Source organism: Filicampus tigris, chromosome 10 (genome assembly GCF_054856515.1).
Source record: "Filicampus tigris isolate MCC_2025a chromosome 10, RoL_Ftig_1.0, whole genome shotgun sequence".
NCBI classification, from domain to species: Eukaryota; Metazoa; Chordata; class Actinopteri; order Syngnathiformes; family Syngnathidae; genus Filicampus; species Filicampus tigris.
Genome location: NC_141226.1, coordinates 17,796,029 through 17,812,051, shown reverse-complemented (window position 1 = coordinate 17,812,051; position 16,023 = coordinate 17,796,029). Strand labels below are relative to the sequence as shown.

General features: G+C 42.8%; 2 protein-coding genes across 5 annotated transcripts; both read right to left on the bottom strand.

Annotated features, from left to right (window-relative positions):
* Positions 1 to 1,562: 1,562 nt before the first annotated feature.
* gbx1 (gastrulation brain homeobox 1) lies at positions 1,563 to 4,630 on the bottom strand. 2 transcript variants are annotated; one of them, XM_086043142.1, is made up of 3 exons: positions 4,553 to 4,630; positions 3,237 to 3,552; positions 1,563 to 2,460 (listed from the first exon to the last, which is right to left on the bottom strand). In XM_086043142.1, the coding sequence occupies exons 1-3, from the start codon at positions 4,604 to 4,606 to the stop codon at positions 1,943 to 1,945; spliced, it is 888 nt and encodes a 295-aa protein (XP_085899268.1). In that variant the 5' UTR covers positions 4,607 to 4,630; the 3' UTR covers positions 1,563 to 1,942. The 2 variants fall into 2 exon arrangements, with proteins under 2 accessions (XP_085899268.1, XP_085899267.1); XM_086043141.1 differs by lacking the exon at positions 4,553 to 4,630 and having other exon boundaries at positions 3,237 to 4,057.
* A 1,163-nt stretch (positions 4,631 to 5,793) lies between these two features.
* asb10 (ankyrin repeat and SOCS box containing 10) lies at positions 5,794 to 11,998 on the bottom strand. 3 transcript variants are annotated; one of them, XR_015088398.1, is made up of 6 exons: positions 11,141 to 11,998; positions 9,976 to 10,243; positions 8,466 to 8,970; positions 7,602 to 7,728; positions 7,289 to 7,402; positions 6,294 to 6,327 (listed from the first exon to the last, which is right to left on the bottom strand). XR_015088398.1 is itself a non-coding variant. In XM_086043260.1 (5 exons), the coding sequence occupies exons 1-5, from the start codon at positions 11,430 to 11,432 to the stop codon at positions 6,142 to 6,144; spliced, it is 1,365 nt and encodes a 454-aa protein (XP_085899386.1). In that variant the 5' UTR covers positions 11,433 to 11,998; the 3' UTR covers positions 5,794 to 6,141. The 3 variants fall into 3 exon arrangements, 2 of the variants coding, with proteins under 2 accessions (XP_085899386.1, XP_085899387.1); XM_086043260.1 differs by lacking the exon at positions 7,602 to 7,728 and having other exon boundaries at positions 5,794 to 6,327; XM_086043261.1 differs by lacking the exons at positions 7,602 to 7,728; positions 11,141 to 11,998 and adding an exon at positions 10,342 to 10,617 and having other exon boundaries at positions 5,794 to 6,327.
* Positions 11,999 to 16,023: the final 4,025 nt, after the last annotated feature.

Sequence of the window (16,023 nt, the reverse complement as noted above, 5' to 3'; positions counted from 1 at the left end):
GTCAACCAGCCTCGGACAGAGTGGCTTGTGTGAGGTCTTACTGTACGCTGGAAGAATTTCTGATGTTTGCATTTGTTAGCGGAGTGGCTGTGTGACAAGCAGTCGTTCACTAAAGACTTGAATGGAGGAGCGCTTGTCACCATAATGGATTTATGTGTCCTTCACACATAATAGCGGCGAGCAAACTTGAGATCAACACGGTGACAACAATAATGAGGTTATAGTGGCATCACTCCCTGTCACCCAAAATAGCTGTGGCACAGTGTCGCGGAATTGAGCATCCCAATTAATCAGCTGCCGGGATGAAATCATCAAAACTCGTCCCCCCATCCTGGTGCTACAGTCTTTAAGGATGAGCTGGATGGGGAAGAAACATCAAACGTTCACAGGGTCACACAGTTTGAATCCCAAATTCTGGACAAATATTGAAGCGCTACAGCTGGCAACTGGCGTGACTTTTTAAGCAAATACATATTTGAGGATTCTTCAACAGGTGCTGCGGCAGTAACACGAGCGGGGCTGGAGGCCGGAGGCTATTTTGGAAGGAAAACGTGAAATGATTCCAGCTTTTTCTGGAGAGCGTTCAGAGAAAGCACAAGGATGTGAGGTTTGCATAAAACACCAAAGGCCCTCCGCTTCCCTTTCCTGTCACTGGATGTGGTCAGATATTATTTGGGATATGCACGCTTTTCATTGTGGCTTTATATTCGACTTGAACATTTCTGTATTTGTTGGAGCAGAAGTATTTGTGAGAAACCTATGCGAGTGTTGTGTTTCCCGTTGTTTTTTGTTGTTGTTGTTTTTAACCAATTGTTAACGTTCTCTCTGTTTAATCATGAAAAATATCAAATTGTAACATGATACAAATTCCTTTGCATTTTTAAGAAAAGGGGGAAGAGGGGATATATGTGTGTGTATATGTATTTATGTGTGTGTATATATTACACACACACACACACACACATGCATCATTATAATACGGCCCTCACTCGACTATAAAACCAAAATGACCCTTGATTGGATTTTTTTCCCTCTAAGTATAGACCAAAAGAAGAGCTGCTCCCTCATCAAATCAGAATTATTATTCACCATGCCATCCTGTGTTCAATTGTTTTAGATTGAGATGGCCTTTATTCACAATTGTGAAATAAGGAGAAGTTGATGTCAGCGCCCATCAGTCCACATGTCAGTCCACTATATCTGCAATCACTAAATCAATACACTAATGAATTTATCTGCATTTCAGATTGCCATGGCAAACAAGCAAAATGCAAGCACATCATTTACAGTGCTTCTTTTTTTTTTTTTGCACGAGACAATTATTTTACGTGTCTATTTCTAAAATCTAAAACAAGGAATATTTGTGTTAGATGCAACGACCTTTCTAAAATAATATTTGTGGGGGGGTTTTTTCTCCACAGATTTTTCATTTGGGTTTTGACATACAAAATGTCAGTTAGCAACTGAGTGTTCTAACATAGTGAAAGATTCAAAGTGGAATCAGACTTTGATATAGAAACAGATTTATTAGATCACTAGACTTTACACTTGTCCCTTGTTTGGTCATTTTCGTTTCATGATCCATCCAATGTGGTTCTTCAAAAACCAAATCTCACATGCAAACAAATTGTACAAAACACCCCCCTCCCCCCAAAAAGTTAAACAGACTCGCCACTAAATGAGAAAATGACATGCAACCAACAGGAAGTTTTGGCCTGACATAAATACAAAAAAAAAAAAATTAAAAAAAATCTTTACACATTCTTTTCATAGTGACCATTTGTACTATTTTGTTTGATATATGTACATATTCACAAATCAATAAATAAAAGTGACAGCATATTCCCAGTCCTCACTCCAGTTTGTGCTTCATTCTGGAGTCTCTTTAAGTGTTTCTTTCCATTTTCTTAACTTGTTTTTCTTTTCAGTGACGTCATTGCATTCACGGCCGGGTCCCTTGTTCTATCTGCTGGTGCTGGCTCCTCACCGCGAACCTGTTGACGTGCACCGGGATGGGCACCACAATTTTGGGGTTCCTCACGGGCTCCCCCGAGCGATTGTTGACGTTGCCGGCCTTGATGCGTTTCCACTTGGCGCGGCGGTTCTGGAACCAGATCTTCACCTGGACCTCGCTCAGCTTGAGCGCATGCGCGATCTGCGAGCGCTCGGTGAGCGAAAGGTACTTTTTGCAGTGGAACTCCTTCTCTAGTTCGAGCAGCTGCTCGCTGGTGAACGCCGTTCGTCTTCGGCGGCTCTTGCCCGCCGAGGAGGCGCCGGGCGGGAGCGCGTCGTGGGGCCCCAGTTTGAGTTTGCCCTTCTGCGACAGGGGGCCGCAGGTGTTGCCGTCCGAGAAGCTCTCGTTCTCGCTGTCCGCTGAGCTGTCGTCCCGGTCGCTGCACGCGGCCTCGGCGGATTTCAGGTCCGCTTTTTCGTCGTCTGAACTGTACAGCTTGGTCTCGCCTTTAAAGACATTTGGAGAGAGAAAAGAGGAAAAAGTTAAGCAACGTGGAGGGAAAAAGTTGACTTTTTTTTTCTTTGATGAGGAATAGAAAAAGACACCTACCATGGTCAAAAATAACTTTTTTTTTTTTTTTAATGTCATTAATTAATTAGATATAATAAAAATGGACAGACGCCTATTTGGGTCAATTTGCCCCAACTTTGGGTTATTTTGTATCAAGACCCCCCGATTTCTTGGGTTGTTTTGTCCAAAAAGAAAGAAAGAAAGTCGGGTCAAATTGACCCAAGTAAAGTGGATCAGTCCACTTTTGGGCCAAAATTGGGTTATTTTTGACCAGGAAATTTTCATACATAAAAATATCGGTATATAAAATAAAATGCACAAGCAAAATCATTTTGTCGGTTCCAGTCATTCAGCTGAGGAATCTGTCGTTAAATATGAAACAAAGAACAACTGTTATCATTGTGTCATTAACATTACGCACAACGACTTTTACGCACACCTATTAACGTTTTACGCACAGCTTCTCATCACTTTAAATCATCAAAAGTGTTCAAGTAGTGCTTTTACGTTCAAATCCTGGCGAAATTGGGGTGATCAGACGCGTTTTATTTTTAATGGGACTTACGAAGGCATTTCGGAATACAATGACAAGACAGCAATAGAAAACGATGAGACGTAATTTCCGAAAAACAAGTCCAATATTCACACTTTCTGCCATTCGTTTGTAAACCTATGGTCACAACAGCAATTAAATAAGCAGACAAAAGTTTACCTGATATCGTCTGAAAACTTTCCGAGAAGTTCAGCAACTCGGAGCTTTTCTCCCGGCCGTGCAGCTCGTCCGAGTGCGGGCTCTCCTGCCTCCTCGCGCCGGGCTCGGCCGCGCTCAGACGCGGGCCGGGCAGCTCCTGCGGTGGGTAAAAAGTGTCCGGCGGGTCGGAGAAGTTGGGCATGGTGGTGGTGAGCGCCACCATGGACGGAACGCCTTGGCCCAAGCTGGCGCAGAAAGTGTTGGTGAGGCGGCCCGCGAAGGAAGCCAGCGGCGCCAGCGGAGGAATCCCGGAGGAGAGAGGCGAGTGGGACAAGGCCTGCGGGATGACCAGAGGTCTGTAGGGCATGAACATGGGATAGCCCGTGTAGAGCAGGTGTCCCGGTCTGGGCTGGGGGGTCCCTATGAGGGAATCGATGGAAAAGGCAGTCCCTTGGCCGCCTGGTCTCTGCATCTTTGCATGCAAACTCCCCTTCTGTTCCCCCCCAAAATGTCAAACTTTTCGCAAGTAGATCCTGAGCCGCATCCCCGGAAGTGGAACTAAAGCGACGTTTGCACAGTCCGCTTGTGTTGCCCCCTTTGCGCCCGTCGTATTTGTCACATCAACACACGCTGCCAGGGCTCTAGAGCTCTTTGGCAACTCCTCCCTCTGTGATGTGAGCGCGCAAAGAGAGCGAGGGAGGGGGAGAGCGAGCGCATTGGTTATCATGTGAAAAGGGGAGGGGGTTGCTGGTCCCCGGGGGCTCATCCATCTTCCTCAAATTACGCTTCATTTCCTTATTCAGCCTCTGACTTTTTGGCCGTCCTGAGAGGCGGTCGTTTCCCAGTAGACCCCCCCCCCCCATCCCCAACTAAGTCCTTCCCCTTCTATCACCGCCGACCACACCAAGCCAATCAGCTATTATTAATTTTGATTGATGATTAGCAATTACTGTGGATTCAAAACAACCAAGCCTTTTGTGCACCCCACCCCGCTAAGAGTCTGGAGGGGAGGAGAGGCAGATGTCCCCCCTCTCTCCACCTCCCAACTCCCTCCCAGGCCTATTCTCCGGTGTCCCTCCAAACAATATGTTTGGCCCCGGATAAAGAAGTGCTGCAACAATTGTTCCCTGGAGAGAGATACTTTGGGAAAATTAGATTCAGATAAAAGGCGTGTATGTGCGAGGTCAACTGCGGCGTGGGTTTGAAACATGGCAAAAGTCACATCAGTTTGAAGTTGGTGTGTGAGGCGGGGTGGAGGGGGGTCCCAAATTGACCAAAGAAGCTACGTTTTTTTTTTTTTTTAATTAATTTGCTGTGCTGAGGCAAACTCAACGCACCTTTGGTCTTGAGGCAATAATAATGCCAGCTCGTGTCAGCTTGTAAATGTCCATGCATGGGAGCTGATCATAATGATGGCGATGATGATTAGCCCCATTGAGTCCCGGGTGGCCGAGCTCTCCAAGCGCTCCTTTGATTGCACGCATGCACGACAGCAACATCATATCACAGGCCAGCCTGATTAGCAGTGGACGGCCCCGGCCAGCCACTTGCTGATAATTGCACAGAGAACATCGTCGAGCCTGCGTGCCCTAGTTTGGACTTTGATTGTATTCAAATAGGTACAGTAGCTACAAGTATAGTTATTGTGTCCAAAACATCATCAATCAACAATCATCAACAATACCTTTTGCCTCGGGGTTTTATTTTTATACTTAGAAATACATGTAGGTCTAAGACATCCATTTATTAATTAATTGTTTATATTACCATTTATTTAACAGAGAGTTGTTTCTGTAATTGGCTTACTTGGACCACTAATGGCCATAGTAATGGCAATCGTAAATAAATTCGTAACATTTTCATGATTATTTTGTGGTCAATTAATGTTTCATTGGCATCAAATAAACTACGTATATACAAGAAATATTTATTTTATTCAGATTAATAAAAATGCTTGTTCCTCTTGAGAAAAGTCGGAGTCCATTGGGTGGGTACTGTTGAGTGGACGGGTCGGAAAAAGTTTCTGAAACATTTTTTTTTTTAAGTAATTTGATTTTCGTTCTTTTGAAAATAAATCAAATTGTTCGCACATTTTTTTTTAGTATACACGTGTGCCTAAAATAAGAATGTCACGGGAAACAATTTACTTCAGTAGTTCAAGTCAAAACGTAAATTCATATGGAGTCACTGCACACAATGCGTGGTTTGATTTGATTACTTTTGATATGCTGTCTATGGTTAACAGTTAATAAAAAAAACCAATAACTCACTCAATCACATCTCAAAATATTATTTGCGAGTGTGAGTTATGAGTTTCACATTTTGAATGGAACAACTCAATTAATGAACTCGTCCATGATATTCATTCATTTATGAAGATAGGCTACACTTGTGTTTTCCTCATACTAATTCAAATGTATGCTGAGCTTTATAAACGTTCTAATCAAATGAAAAATATGTAGTGACCATTCACATAATTTTGCTCTTAATTATGATTTGTAAAAAATAGTAAAAGTAATTACTGTAAAAGAAAAAAACAAGATCATGAAAGACAACTAAGTGAATTCCTAATGTCCAATTAAATTTTATTGCAGGTAAAAGAGCGTACATTGCAGTTCGTGTGACACACAGTGGACATTCAGATCAAAATCAGAACATTTACAGGTAAAAAAAAAATTAAAAGAGAACGAAGCACGAAGGGAAAACATTATTGATATAGACGTGATCATAAGATTGATGGACGATATTGGGACGGATGAAAACATGGAAGCGCACCAGCAATACTTCGTCACATTAAGTCTCTAGCGCCCTCTCGTGGTGTTAAATGAAACATGCTTAAAGGTTGAGATCAAGACCAATCAAACTCCTGCAATATTAATCTCTAGCAGCAGAAAACTCTTCATGAGGATTTATGAAAAGTGCCAAATTAGTGGACATAACCTCTGTAATCCAGAAGCAAGTAGTTCTTGATAAAGGTTGGCAGTTGTAGTCTTGGGACCACTTTGTTGAGTCTACCCTCCAGGAAGACCCTCAGCTTGCAGCGTGACAAGTGCTGCAGGGAACGAGGTGTACGTGCCAGGGAGAAGACGGACTCGTAGAACTCCCGGTGCTCCTGCTCGAGAAGACATGCATAAAAAACAACAACAAACAAACAATAAAAAAAAGATCACATCTCTCTTTTTTTTTGCTGTAAAAAAATCTGATTTTGCTTTTAAAAGCAAGCTAGTAAAGTTTGGTACTTTGGTAAAAAGTGGTCAGTCAGCATATATGTATATGTGATACAATACATACCGGTATATATATCGTCGCTGTCCTGTGAAAAACACATGTCCATTTTTTTTTTTCTTCAATTTTCTTAGTTTTTACGTGATTGGTGTTCCCGCATTACAGACATCGTGTTAACGTGAACATTTAAAACAATTCCAAAATTGGACATAAGTGTTTTTCACAGGACAGCTATACCGATAACCAGCCCTAATTTGATCATTCGTCGTCTATTTTGATGAAAGTCTGCAAAGGCCCAATACGCAGCGATCGTAACCTGCTCAATATTTATGAGTTCAAATATTTATATAAGAGCGGTCACCACTGTGGTCAGACGAGTCCTGGACTCAGTGATTGCGACTGACAAGAAGCAACTGGTTGTGAGTGTTTGCATCATTTGTCTCACAAGTTATATGGCGCAACAAAAGCGACCAGGAGAAGCTTGCGACTGAAATGTAGTTACGAGATGATCTAATAAATTAGCCTGCGGTTCTTCTGTTTCTCCTCTTCCCATTCCTTCTCCGACTCCTACTTTCGTAATTGATTTTTTTTTTGGGCAGTCTGGATGGCCTGTGGCACCATGCTACCTCTCACAGGTCACACTTGGTACTACGGCACACATCCGTACATACTATTGCTTTATCTCAAGTACACTTGGCTACACAAGCAATAAGCACACACACGAGTTTTTGTCCTCATCATGTGTGGAATCGCACATGTTGTAAAAATGTATTAAGATGTTAAAAATCAGTACGTGTGCCCCATCAAGTACAAGCTAAGCAATGCTTTCCACCCACTGGTAAACTTGCCTCAAACACCTCGGGGGGTACAGACTCGACCCAGGTGTCGGTGACTTTGAGCTGACTGTAGGCGTTGAGCAGCACTTCGATGGTACGTGGAGATTGAGAGCAGTGCCTCAGAACCTGAAAATCAACATCACGACACGGAGAAACGCAACATGCTTCAAACTATTGCCATGTTCTGGAGTTTGTGAGCCAGCGCCATAGATTCAAAAGAAATAAAGTAATTAAACACTTGTGAAATGAACAGATTGGGGCTCCCTCTGGGGGTCTAACTAGAAATTATGCAATTAGTGCTAATTAATCTCCTATTAACACTTGCCTAATTAGGAAGCAGGCGTTTTGTCTGGTGCACGTGGGTGCACTCATAGTTGTGAGTCTGCTTCCTGCGGAGAGAGCAACGCTGCGTGTTGTGTCGGGCAATGGGAAGGATTGGGAAGTTGAGAGATCTTGGAAATGAGAAAAGTCAAGGTGGTAAAAAGTGCAGCGCTCACTAATGATGCAAAATTAGACACCTTGATGGCTAATTGCCAATTGGCTAATCATTGACTGTCAAAACTAGAATGGGAATACAGTATCATGTAACAACCTTCATTTGGATCTGCACCAAATTGGGTTAGCGCAAAAGACACCCATTTTCTTTAGTCATCAAGGCATGTATTATTTACTAAGAGATTAGATTTAATGCACAAGGCAGGGATGAACAACTTAAATGTATGACAAAAATGCTATTTTAATTATGGACAAAATAAGTGCATACGTGCAAAATACACGCTCTTAATTTGCTTTTTTCAATGCATGTAGAAAAGATCCACTATCCTAACCCAACAAAAAAGGGTTTGAAGCAAACAATAAAATAACCACATACTGTCATTTTTTTCCCAGTGCAAAGGGCTCTCTTGCATAAAATTTGCCATTCAAGGACGGCACAAAATTGCTGAACAGCAAACCAACATTAAGTGCCAGAACTAATTTTGCTAATTTATCACACAATAAACTCACTCAAAATTTTGAGGTACTACTATGTTTGTCGTGCATGTCGTTTCAAATCCGCAAAAAAAAATTGTAGGCCCATCATAAGGTGAAATACGGTTCAGGTCGCATCTTTTTGGGACCGTTTACTGTTGCAAACACAACCAAATGAGCAAAAACCGAACCACAAGAACTTTGAAAGAATCTTTTCTACCTTGGGAAGCGCTCCAGGCCACACACGGATGGAGCTGTGGTTGAGCAGGGCACGGACAACCCTCTCAGGACTATGGGCAAGCTTGTAGCAGACCACCTTGAGGATGTTGTGCATGGGGGCTTCACCGCCGTAGTCCATTTCGTTAACGCAGGCCCCGTTGGCTAACAGCAGCTCCACCAAGTCTGCATTGACATTCTTGCACGCCATGTGCAGGGGCGTATGATTGTCCTGGTCCGTAGTGCGGATGTCGGCCCCCGCCTTCACCAGAATCCGGCACAGGCTGAAGTAGCGCTGGAGGTCCTGCAGCTCCTGCGGCTGGGAGCAAGCGGCGTTCAGGGGCGTGAGGCCTTCGCCGTTCTTTTTGTCCACGGCGGCTCCGTAGCGCAAGTAGAGTTCGACGTGATCCGTCAGACCGTTCCTGGCTGCCACGTGCAGGGGAGTGTCGTCTTCATCCGCAGTGCGGCTGTTGATGGCGGCGCCATACTGAAGGAGGTACTTGGCACATCTGCAGATGGCGTTTCGGAGAAGCAGAGCTGTAAGTTTACGATAGGGATGAAATGGTTTACATTATACAGATGAACCTTTTCTAACAGTTGTAGGATTCTCGCTGTAGCGTTACAAGCATATTCAGCTTCTCTGAGAAGAAACGGTTTTCGCTGGCTCCTCGTCGTTTTCTGCGATGCAGCGCGTTAGCGATTAGCGATGGCATACGCAGCTAACAAGATGACATCACTCGAAATACATTAAGGTGACGTAATGTAAACAGGTTAGTTGAAACAAGGCATTCTGATAAATATTGCGTTTGTGGAATAAGAGTTCATCCACCCGTTTTTAGCCATCTATGGGGGCGGCCATTTTGTCACTCCCATTGAGTGAAAATGACATCACAGTCGCTCAGGGCTCAGGTAACGACCAATCACGGCTAACCTGTTTTCTGAAGCTGAGCCGTGATTGGTTGTTACCAGAGCGCTGAGCGGCTGTGATGTCATTTTCAGTCGATAGAAGTGACAAAATGGCCGCCCCCTGAGATGGCTAAAAAGGCCTGGATTTTGTTGCTTAACTCAAATTCCACAAAAGCAATATTAATCGGAATGCTGTGTTTCAACTAGTGGGCCTGTTTGGGTTGACTTCCTCATTAAGTATTTTGGGGCTCAACAAAACGACACTTGTACATTTAACTCGCTAACACATACAGCAAATCTTTTTCCTGTTTTTCCACAGATCGATGTCACGTCATTTGTAGTCTTGGGATCTTGCATCCTGAAACTTCATTTCAATTTCTAATATAAAAAATGATCTTAGGATTGACGATTGTATACTTTTATATTCAAAATAAGAGATGTTGTAATGCTTTAGGTCAAAATATTGCCCGCGAGCCACAAGCCACCGCCACTGAGAAAATAAACAATCGCGATGATTTCGGAGACTACGTTTGTGAATCGTGATTCTAAATTTCGTTTCAATTCATGTTTGTCAGCGTTTTCATGGTTTAGCTCTACAAAATACCCACTCAAAGGACTCCGGGTTGAAGCACAAGTGCAAAGGCATACGGCCGTCCTCTGAGACAGCATTGGCGTCGGCACCGTGGACCAGCAGCAGTCTGGTACACTCCGGCTCACAGCGGGCACAGGACTCATGCAGGGCGGTGATGCCGCCCGGCGCCAGGTCAACACTGGCTCCTCGTTGCAGCAGGAGTTTCAGGCACTCGCTGAAGCCTCGCCCGGCTGTGATGTGAAGCGGCGTGGTCAGCTCCTGCTCGTACGTCAGCGACCAAAGCCCTACCGAGACAAAGAACGACGATCGGATTGACGGTTCAAACGCTCACAAAAAGCACAAGTTAGTCTCTCCGCTGGCAATAACCGATTGAGAAACCTACTCAAGCTTCTGTAGTTAAATCTGAAGTTCGTCCACTCGTCTATGTTGCTGGTATCATAAGTGGCGTCAATCAGGTAGCCGTATTCGTCATCGTCCATTATGCTGACCAGCGTCAGCTCGTCGCCCGCAAGTAGGGAGTTCCAAAACTGCAGTACGCAACCTGTGGCCTTGGCCGTGGCAATCACGTCGTTGCGGAACGTCTTTGGCTTGTGCCACTTCACCTTTGGTGCCACGTAAGCCATTCTGCCTAACTAGTTCAGGACTATTACTTGTTCCGTGAGCATGGACGTGGTTGTGTGTGTTGTTTGCGCGGATGAGGCTATTTCAGGAGATCATGTGATACGAGCCAGTAAACCATGCCAGGGCAGATTCGAGCCAAACTTGGGTGTAGCATGCAAGCAGCAACCAGTCACAGGCTATAACTACTCTAAAATGACGATTCTTGACGTAGAAAGTGTAAGGCGGGGTAATACATTCGGAACTACAAGTAAGTGAGTCAACAAGTAATAGATGGAGCATATCACCTCGTGATGCATTCCTAAAAATAACGCATTTCTGTGTTTAAACAGCACATCATGCTGAGTTGCAGAGGCGGCGTGTTGCTCATGATTTGCATCCTATCACAATTCCGTGTACGGAACAAGTCAACGCCATGCCCCCATTGAATGCGGGTCTCTCGAAAACACAATCCTCATAAATGAGGCTACCACCTACCACGTGCCGAATCCCTAAATTAAATCCTAATGATGACAGATGTCGTCTCTTACCCTCCCCCCGGGCGACCCAGCGCATCTCCCCACCCTGCGGCTCGATGATGAGGTTGGCGGTGGATCCTCGGGGAAAGAGTCGCTGCACGGCCTCCAGGTCGCCTGTGTACAGAGCGTTTTGGACCACCGCATCTCGGCACAGGGCCGGCCTCAGCGCCGCGCTGGACCTCAAAGGCGTCCTGTCCCGGGCTTCCTTCTTCAGAGCGTAACTCAGCAGACGATGGGAGGCCAAGCGCTGCTTGTTCTTGTGTCTCTCCAGCATGTCCTCGTCCAGTTGGAGCGAGCGCAAAGCTTTCGACGTGAAGACGAAGCTGCCTCGCGACATGCTTGAACGGCTTTGTCTCGCGTCAAGAGTCAATGTGGACAAATGAACACAACGGTGGAGTCAAAGAGAAAGCAAAGTGTCTCACGCTGGACAATGTGCACAGAGTGCCTAGCAGCTGCTCAGTGCTGGTTGTTTTGATATCGCTGACTGACACATGATGCTATTTTCGTCTCACGTGTAGTCACTCAGGCCTTTGGCCACCGGGGACACAGCTATCACGCTTTGCTATTTGGCTGCCATCCTGGCTACTAATAATAAAAAAATATATATGCTACTCATCTTTATTCTCACTGCTCATTTTAAAAACAAATGAATCGCGGGTAGGGTACATGATTAGTTATTATGTAAACAAGAGAAGGATAGTTATTGAAGTGGAAGTTATCTTTACAAGAATGTGTTCTATGAGCCCCCACTAGTCTAAAAACAGCATTCTGAATAATATTGCGTTTGTGGAATATGAATCAAGCGGAAAAATCCACTCGTTTTTATCCATCTCTAGGGGGGCGGCCATTTTGCTACTTGCCCTCAACTGAAAATGACTATCACAGTTGCTCAGGGCTCAGATAATGACCAATCATGGCTCATCTGTATTCTGGGTTTGGTCATGTGATGAGCCCTTTATAGGCCAAGGGGTGGGCAACTCTGGTCTTCGAGGGCCGCTATTCTGCATGTTTGATTGAAATGATCAGGATGGTTATCAGGCTTCTGCAGAGCTTGATGATGAGCTGATCATGTGAATCAGGTGTTGGAGGAGGGGAACATTCTAAAAACATGCAAGATAGCGGCCCTCGAGGACTGGAGTTGCCCACCCCAGCCTTAGGCACTGTGATGTCATTTTCAGTCGACAGCAAAGTGGCAAAATGGCTGCCTCCAGAGATGCATAAAAAACGAGTACAATTTATTGCTTGATTCATATTCCACAAACGCAATGCAGAATGCCGCGTTTAGACTATTGTGGGACACACAGAACATATGTCGAGAACACTTTTAGATTCGACCGCCAGCAACGCGGGATTCAGGTCGCTTCCTTTCGCGTCACAATCAAAGACCAAAGCTTGACCGAAATCTGTTGACAACATTCATAACAATTTGTGATTGTGATGGCTCAGGACAATCTTTGAGAGACCTCCACAAATCAGGCCTTTACTGACTTTCATCGGTAGAACGAAAAACGCTCAAATTTGGCATGATTATCGTTCAGCGTGCAATCTACTTTAGACGAAGACAACTGCTCCTTTACAGCGTGCCTGTTTATGCGCCGTTTGTAAAATATCGTTCAGCTACTCTGTATTTTTCCTGCTCTTTCACTCGTCTTAATGGCTTTTATGTATCCACACGACTCCCTGCATCGGCGCATTAGGCTGAATGACTAGCCACCGCTGTGCATCTGCCCCACGTGAAGTGTTCTGATGGAGGAGGGACGGCGCATAATTAAGCCTTTTAGAGCCTACTCACCAGGCAAACAGCTAATATCTCTTTTTGAATGATGGGCCAGCATTTCTACCAACATGGTGGTGAGATAGATCCTTGCCAGCGGCCAAGTGGCGCAAGTGGATGAACTCTAAGACTGGCACCAGAAAAATTAAGAAATGCTATTATCGATTTGTCCACATTTGTTTTGAGCTCCCATCAGATACCTTAACGTCTAAGTATATCTTGGCATAAGCTTAATCTTCTAACCTCCACTCATCCCTCATTGAAATACTATGAAATTTAAGAAATGAACTTTAGAGTGTTACTGGGGGCCATAACCAGAGTTAGAATAAATTAAAAAAAAAAAAATCATATGAATAATTACAATAAAATTCAACTGTACCTTTCAGAGTGGCATTTTATTGCTGGCAGTCCAAGGCACACCTATGCACTAATCATGGTGTCTAATCAGCATCTTGATATGGCACACCTGTGAGGTGGGATGGATTATCTCGGCAAAGGAGAAGTGCTCATTATCACAGATTTAGACTGTTTTGTGAATATTTGAGAGAAACGGAGATTATTGAGTATGTGGAAAAGGTTTTAGACCTGTGAGTTAATCTCATAAAATGGGAGCAAAAACAAGTGTGAGTGTGTGTGTGTATATATATATATATATATATATATATATATATATATATATATATATATATATATATATATATATATATATATATATATATATATATATATATATATATATATATATATATATATATATATATATATATATATATATATATATATATATATATATATATATATATATATATATATATATATATATATATATATATATATATATATATATATATATATATATATATATATATATATATATATATATATATATATATATATATATATATATATATGTGTGTATTTTTTTGAAAACACAGATGCCAAGCAGGCTCTGACACCCATCTATACGTTAAAAACATTTTTGAAATCTAGGTCATTTCTTTTATGTTACATTTTGGTAATGGATGCCACATTAAACTGGAGGCGAGCGCGAGTCTCAAGTTTGAGAACACACATTACCCGAGACTAGGAATATTGTTTTCTGTGGCTGAAGTACATCCTTTTAAATGATACACATAATGAGTTTATAATATGCATCGAGGCTACCTCCTCTCTACTTTGATGTCTTCCAAATGGCCCGGGTGTCATCAACAAAACATGTAGGCACTTTCCCGCCTCATTGGCTCCCAAATGTATTTTAAATATCATTCCTTGTAACACAATTATTTAAAACGCTGAACTAAACACTTACTAATGGGGGGAAAAAAGACGGCGACTTCAATAGATTCATTTCTCAAATGGTTGGCCTTGGTGGTTTTTTTTCCTTTTTTTTCTGTGAAGTAGAAGCAACTCTGATGACAACAAAAGACATCAATAACATGCCCCCCTGTGGACATATTCAGTTTCTTTACATTACCCGCCACAAGCAGTATAGCTTCATGGGTTTTCGGCTTTCTGGTCAAGCGCCTTCTTCTCCCGAGGTGGTAAGACGCTGAACATCAGTCTTGATGAAAGCGAGCCACTTCATTTATGCAATCATTGGCAATTAGTTCCCTCTGATTATGTCCCTCTTAATGCTGTTTGGAGTACTGTGGCACACATACAGAGGGAGATTTAACTGCAGCTCTCCTGCCACACTGTGGAGTCATTTAATATACTGTGAGCGTGATGAAATGTAATTAGAGTAATATCAAATGCTAATGGATTTGCAATTTAATTTGTTGTTAGTTTAAGGCGCAATTGTCAAAGATAGTGTAGGTTAGTACAGTTGTACGGCAAAGTTTGTTGGAAAAAGAAAAGTGGTATTTTTTAATAAGTTAAATAACTGGATAATCTAAAGGATGAACAAATATCCAAGTAAACAATGGTGAAAAGGGGATGCTAGCATGATAAATCGGAGATGCTACTTGAAGTGATGTCACAATATTGAATTTCAAGAAAGGTGGAGTGTAAATCAGAGGTGCTTGGGAGTAGGTCCCAAATTGTAACCCTCAAGTCTCAAACAAGTCCCAAGTTACTCTTGAATAAAAACAAGCAAGTTGGTTTGTGCGAATGAAACAAAAAAGCAAGCTAGCTAGACAGCTCAACATGATGAATCACTCAAATTCTTCAATTAACAAGAGTTACATACATTAGTTAATAGAATTAGCCACTAAAGTAGCTAGTCGCGTGTACTGTACGCAACGTCATTTGCCATGACCTTTTTTCTTTGCATCACACTTTTTAGATTTAAGAGTGTCTATTGTTTTGTTTTGACATACTACAGTGGTTAACTCACCGTTAAGAATCTTAATGATGTGTCCCATCTTCACACCGCTTTGTATGCTAAGCTTCCATTGCTTGTCAAATGTTTTTATGATGGCGACAGTTTGACTTTTGATCGATTTCATTTGATTTCCATTATTTCTTATGGGAAAATACTTTTGAAATTCAAACAAATCAGAGATTGACTAGCGTCCTGGAATATACTGTGCTCGATCATAGTATCTAAAATAAGGGATTCAATTTATTAAGTGTCATTAAATAGTCTATTGATAGCCGATCAATAATGTTTTTTATGGATGCATAGTGCCATAAAAGTCATCAACATGGCGGAATGCAAAGTATCCAATGTCTCTTTGGGATGCTTGACATGTTGCTGGAGAACCCAAATGAATTTATAGAGCATTAAATTAAACCTCAGCTCCGAACTACTTCTGTGCTAGTGTGATTACATTTCTATATTGTTTGAGCGTTGGGGCCCACTCCACACATTGCAACACAGATTCCAATTGTCTCTCGATGCACTGATCAACATGCAAATAGCTCTCTGCTTCATGGTGACAATAGGGAGGTTCATATTTCAGCATAATAGTCTTGGATAACTTTAACCATCGATCATAACCTCATTTCATTGTGCTAGCGGTTAATACGTGCTTCCCTGCCAAGTGGAACATTTTCTAATGATGTGCTCGCAACACAAAAACAAGGCAAGCCAGCCCAGGCTGTGCATCAGTCACTAATGCACCCATCCATAATATGTTTCATAGCGGCGTGCTTAGCGGAGACAGCTAGCGTATTGTCTACCACTACGCGTGGGCGCGGTTTTGGGAACTCG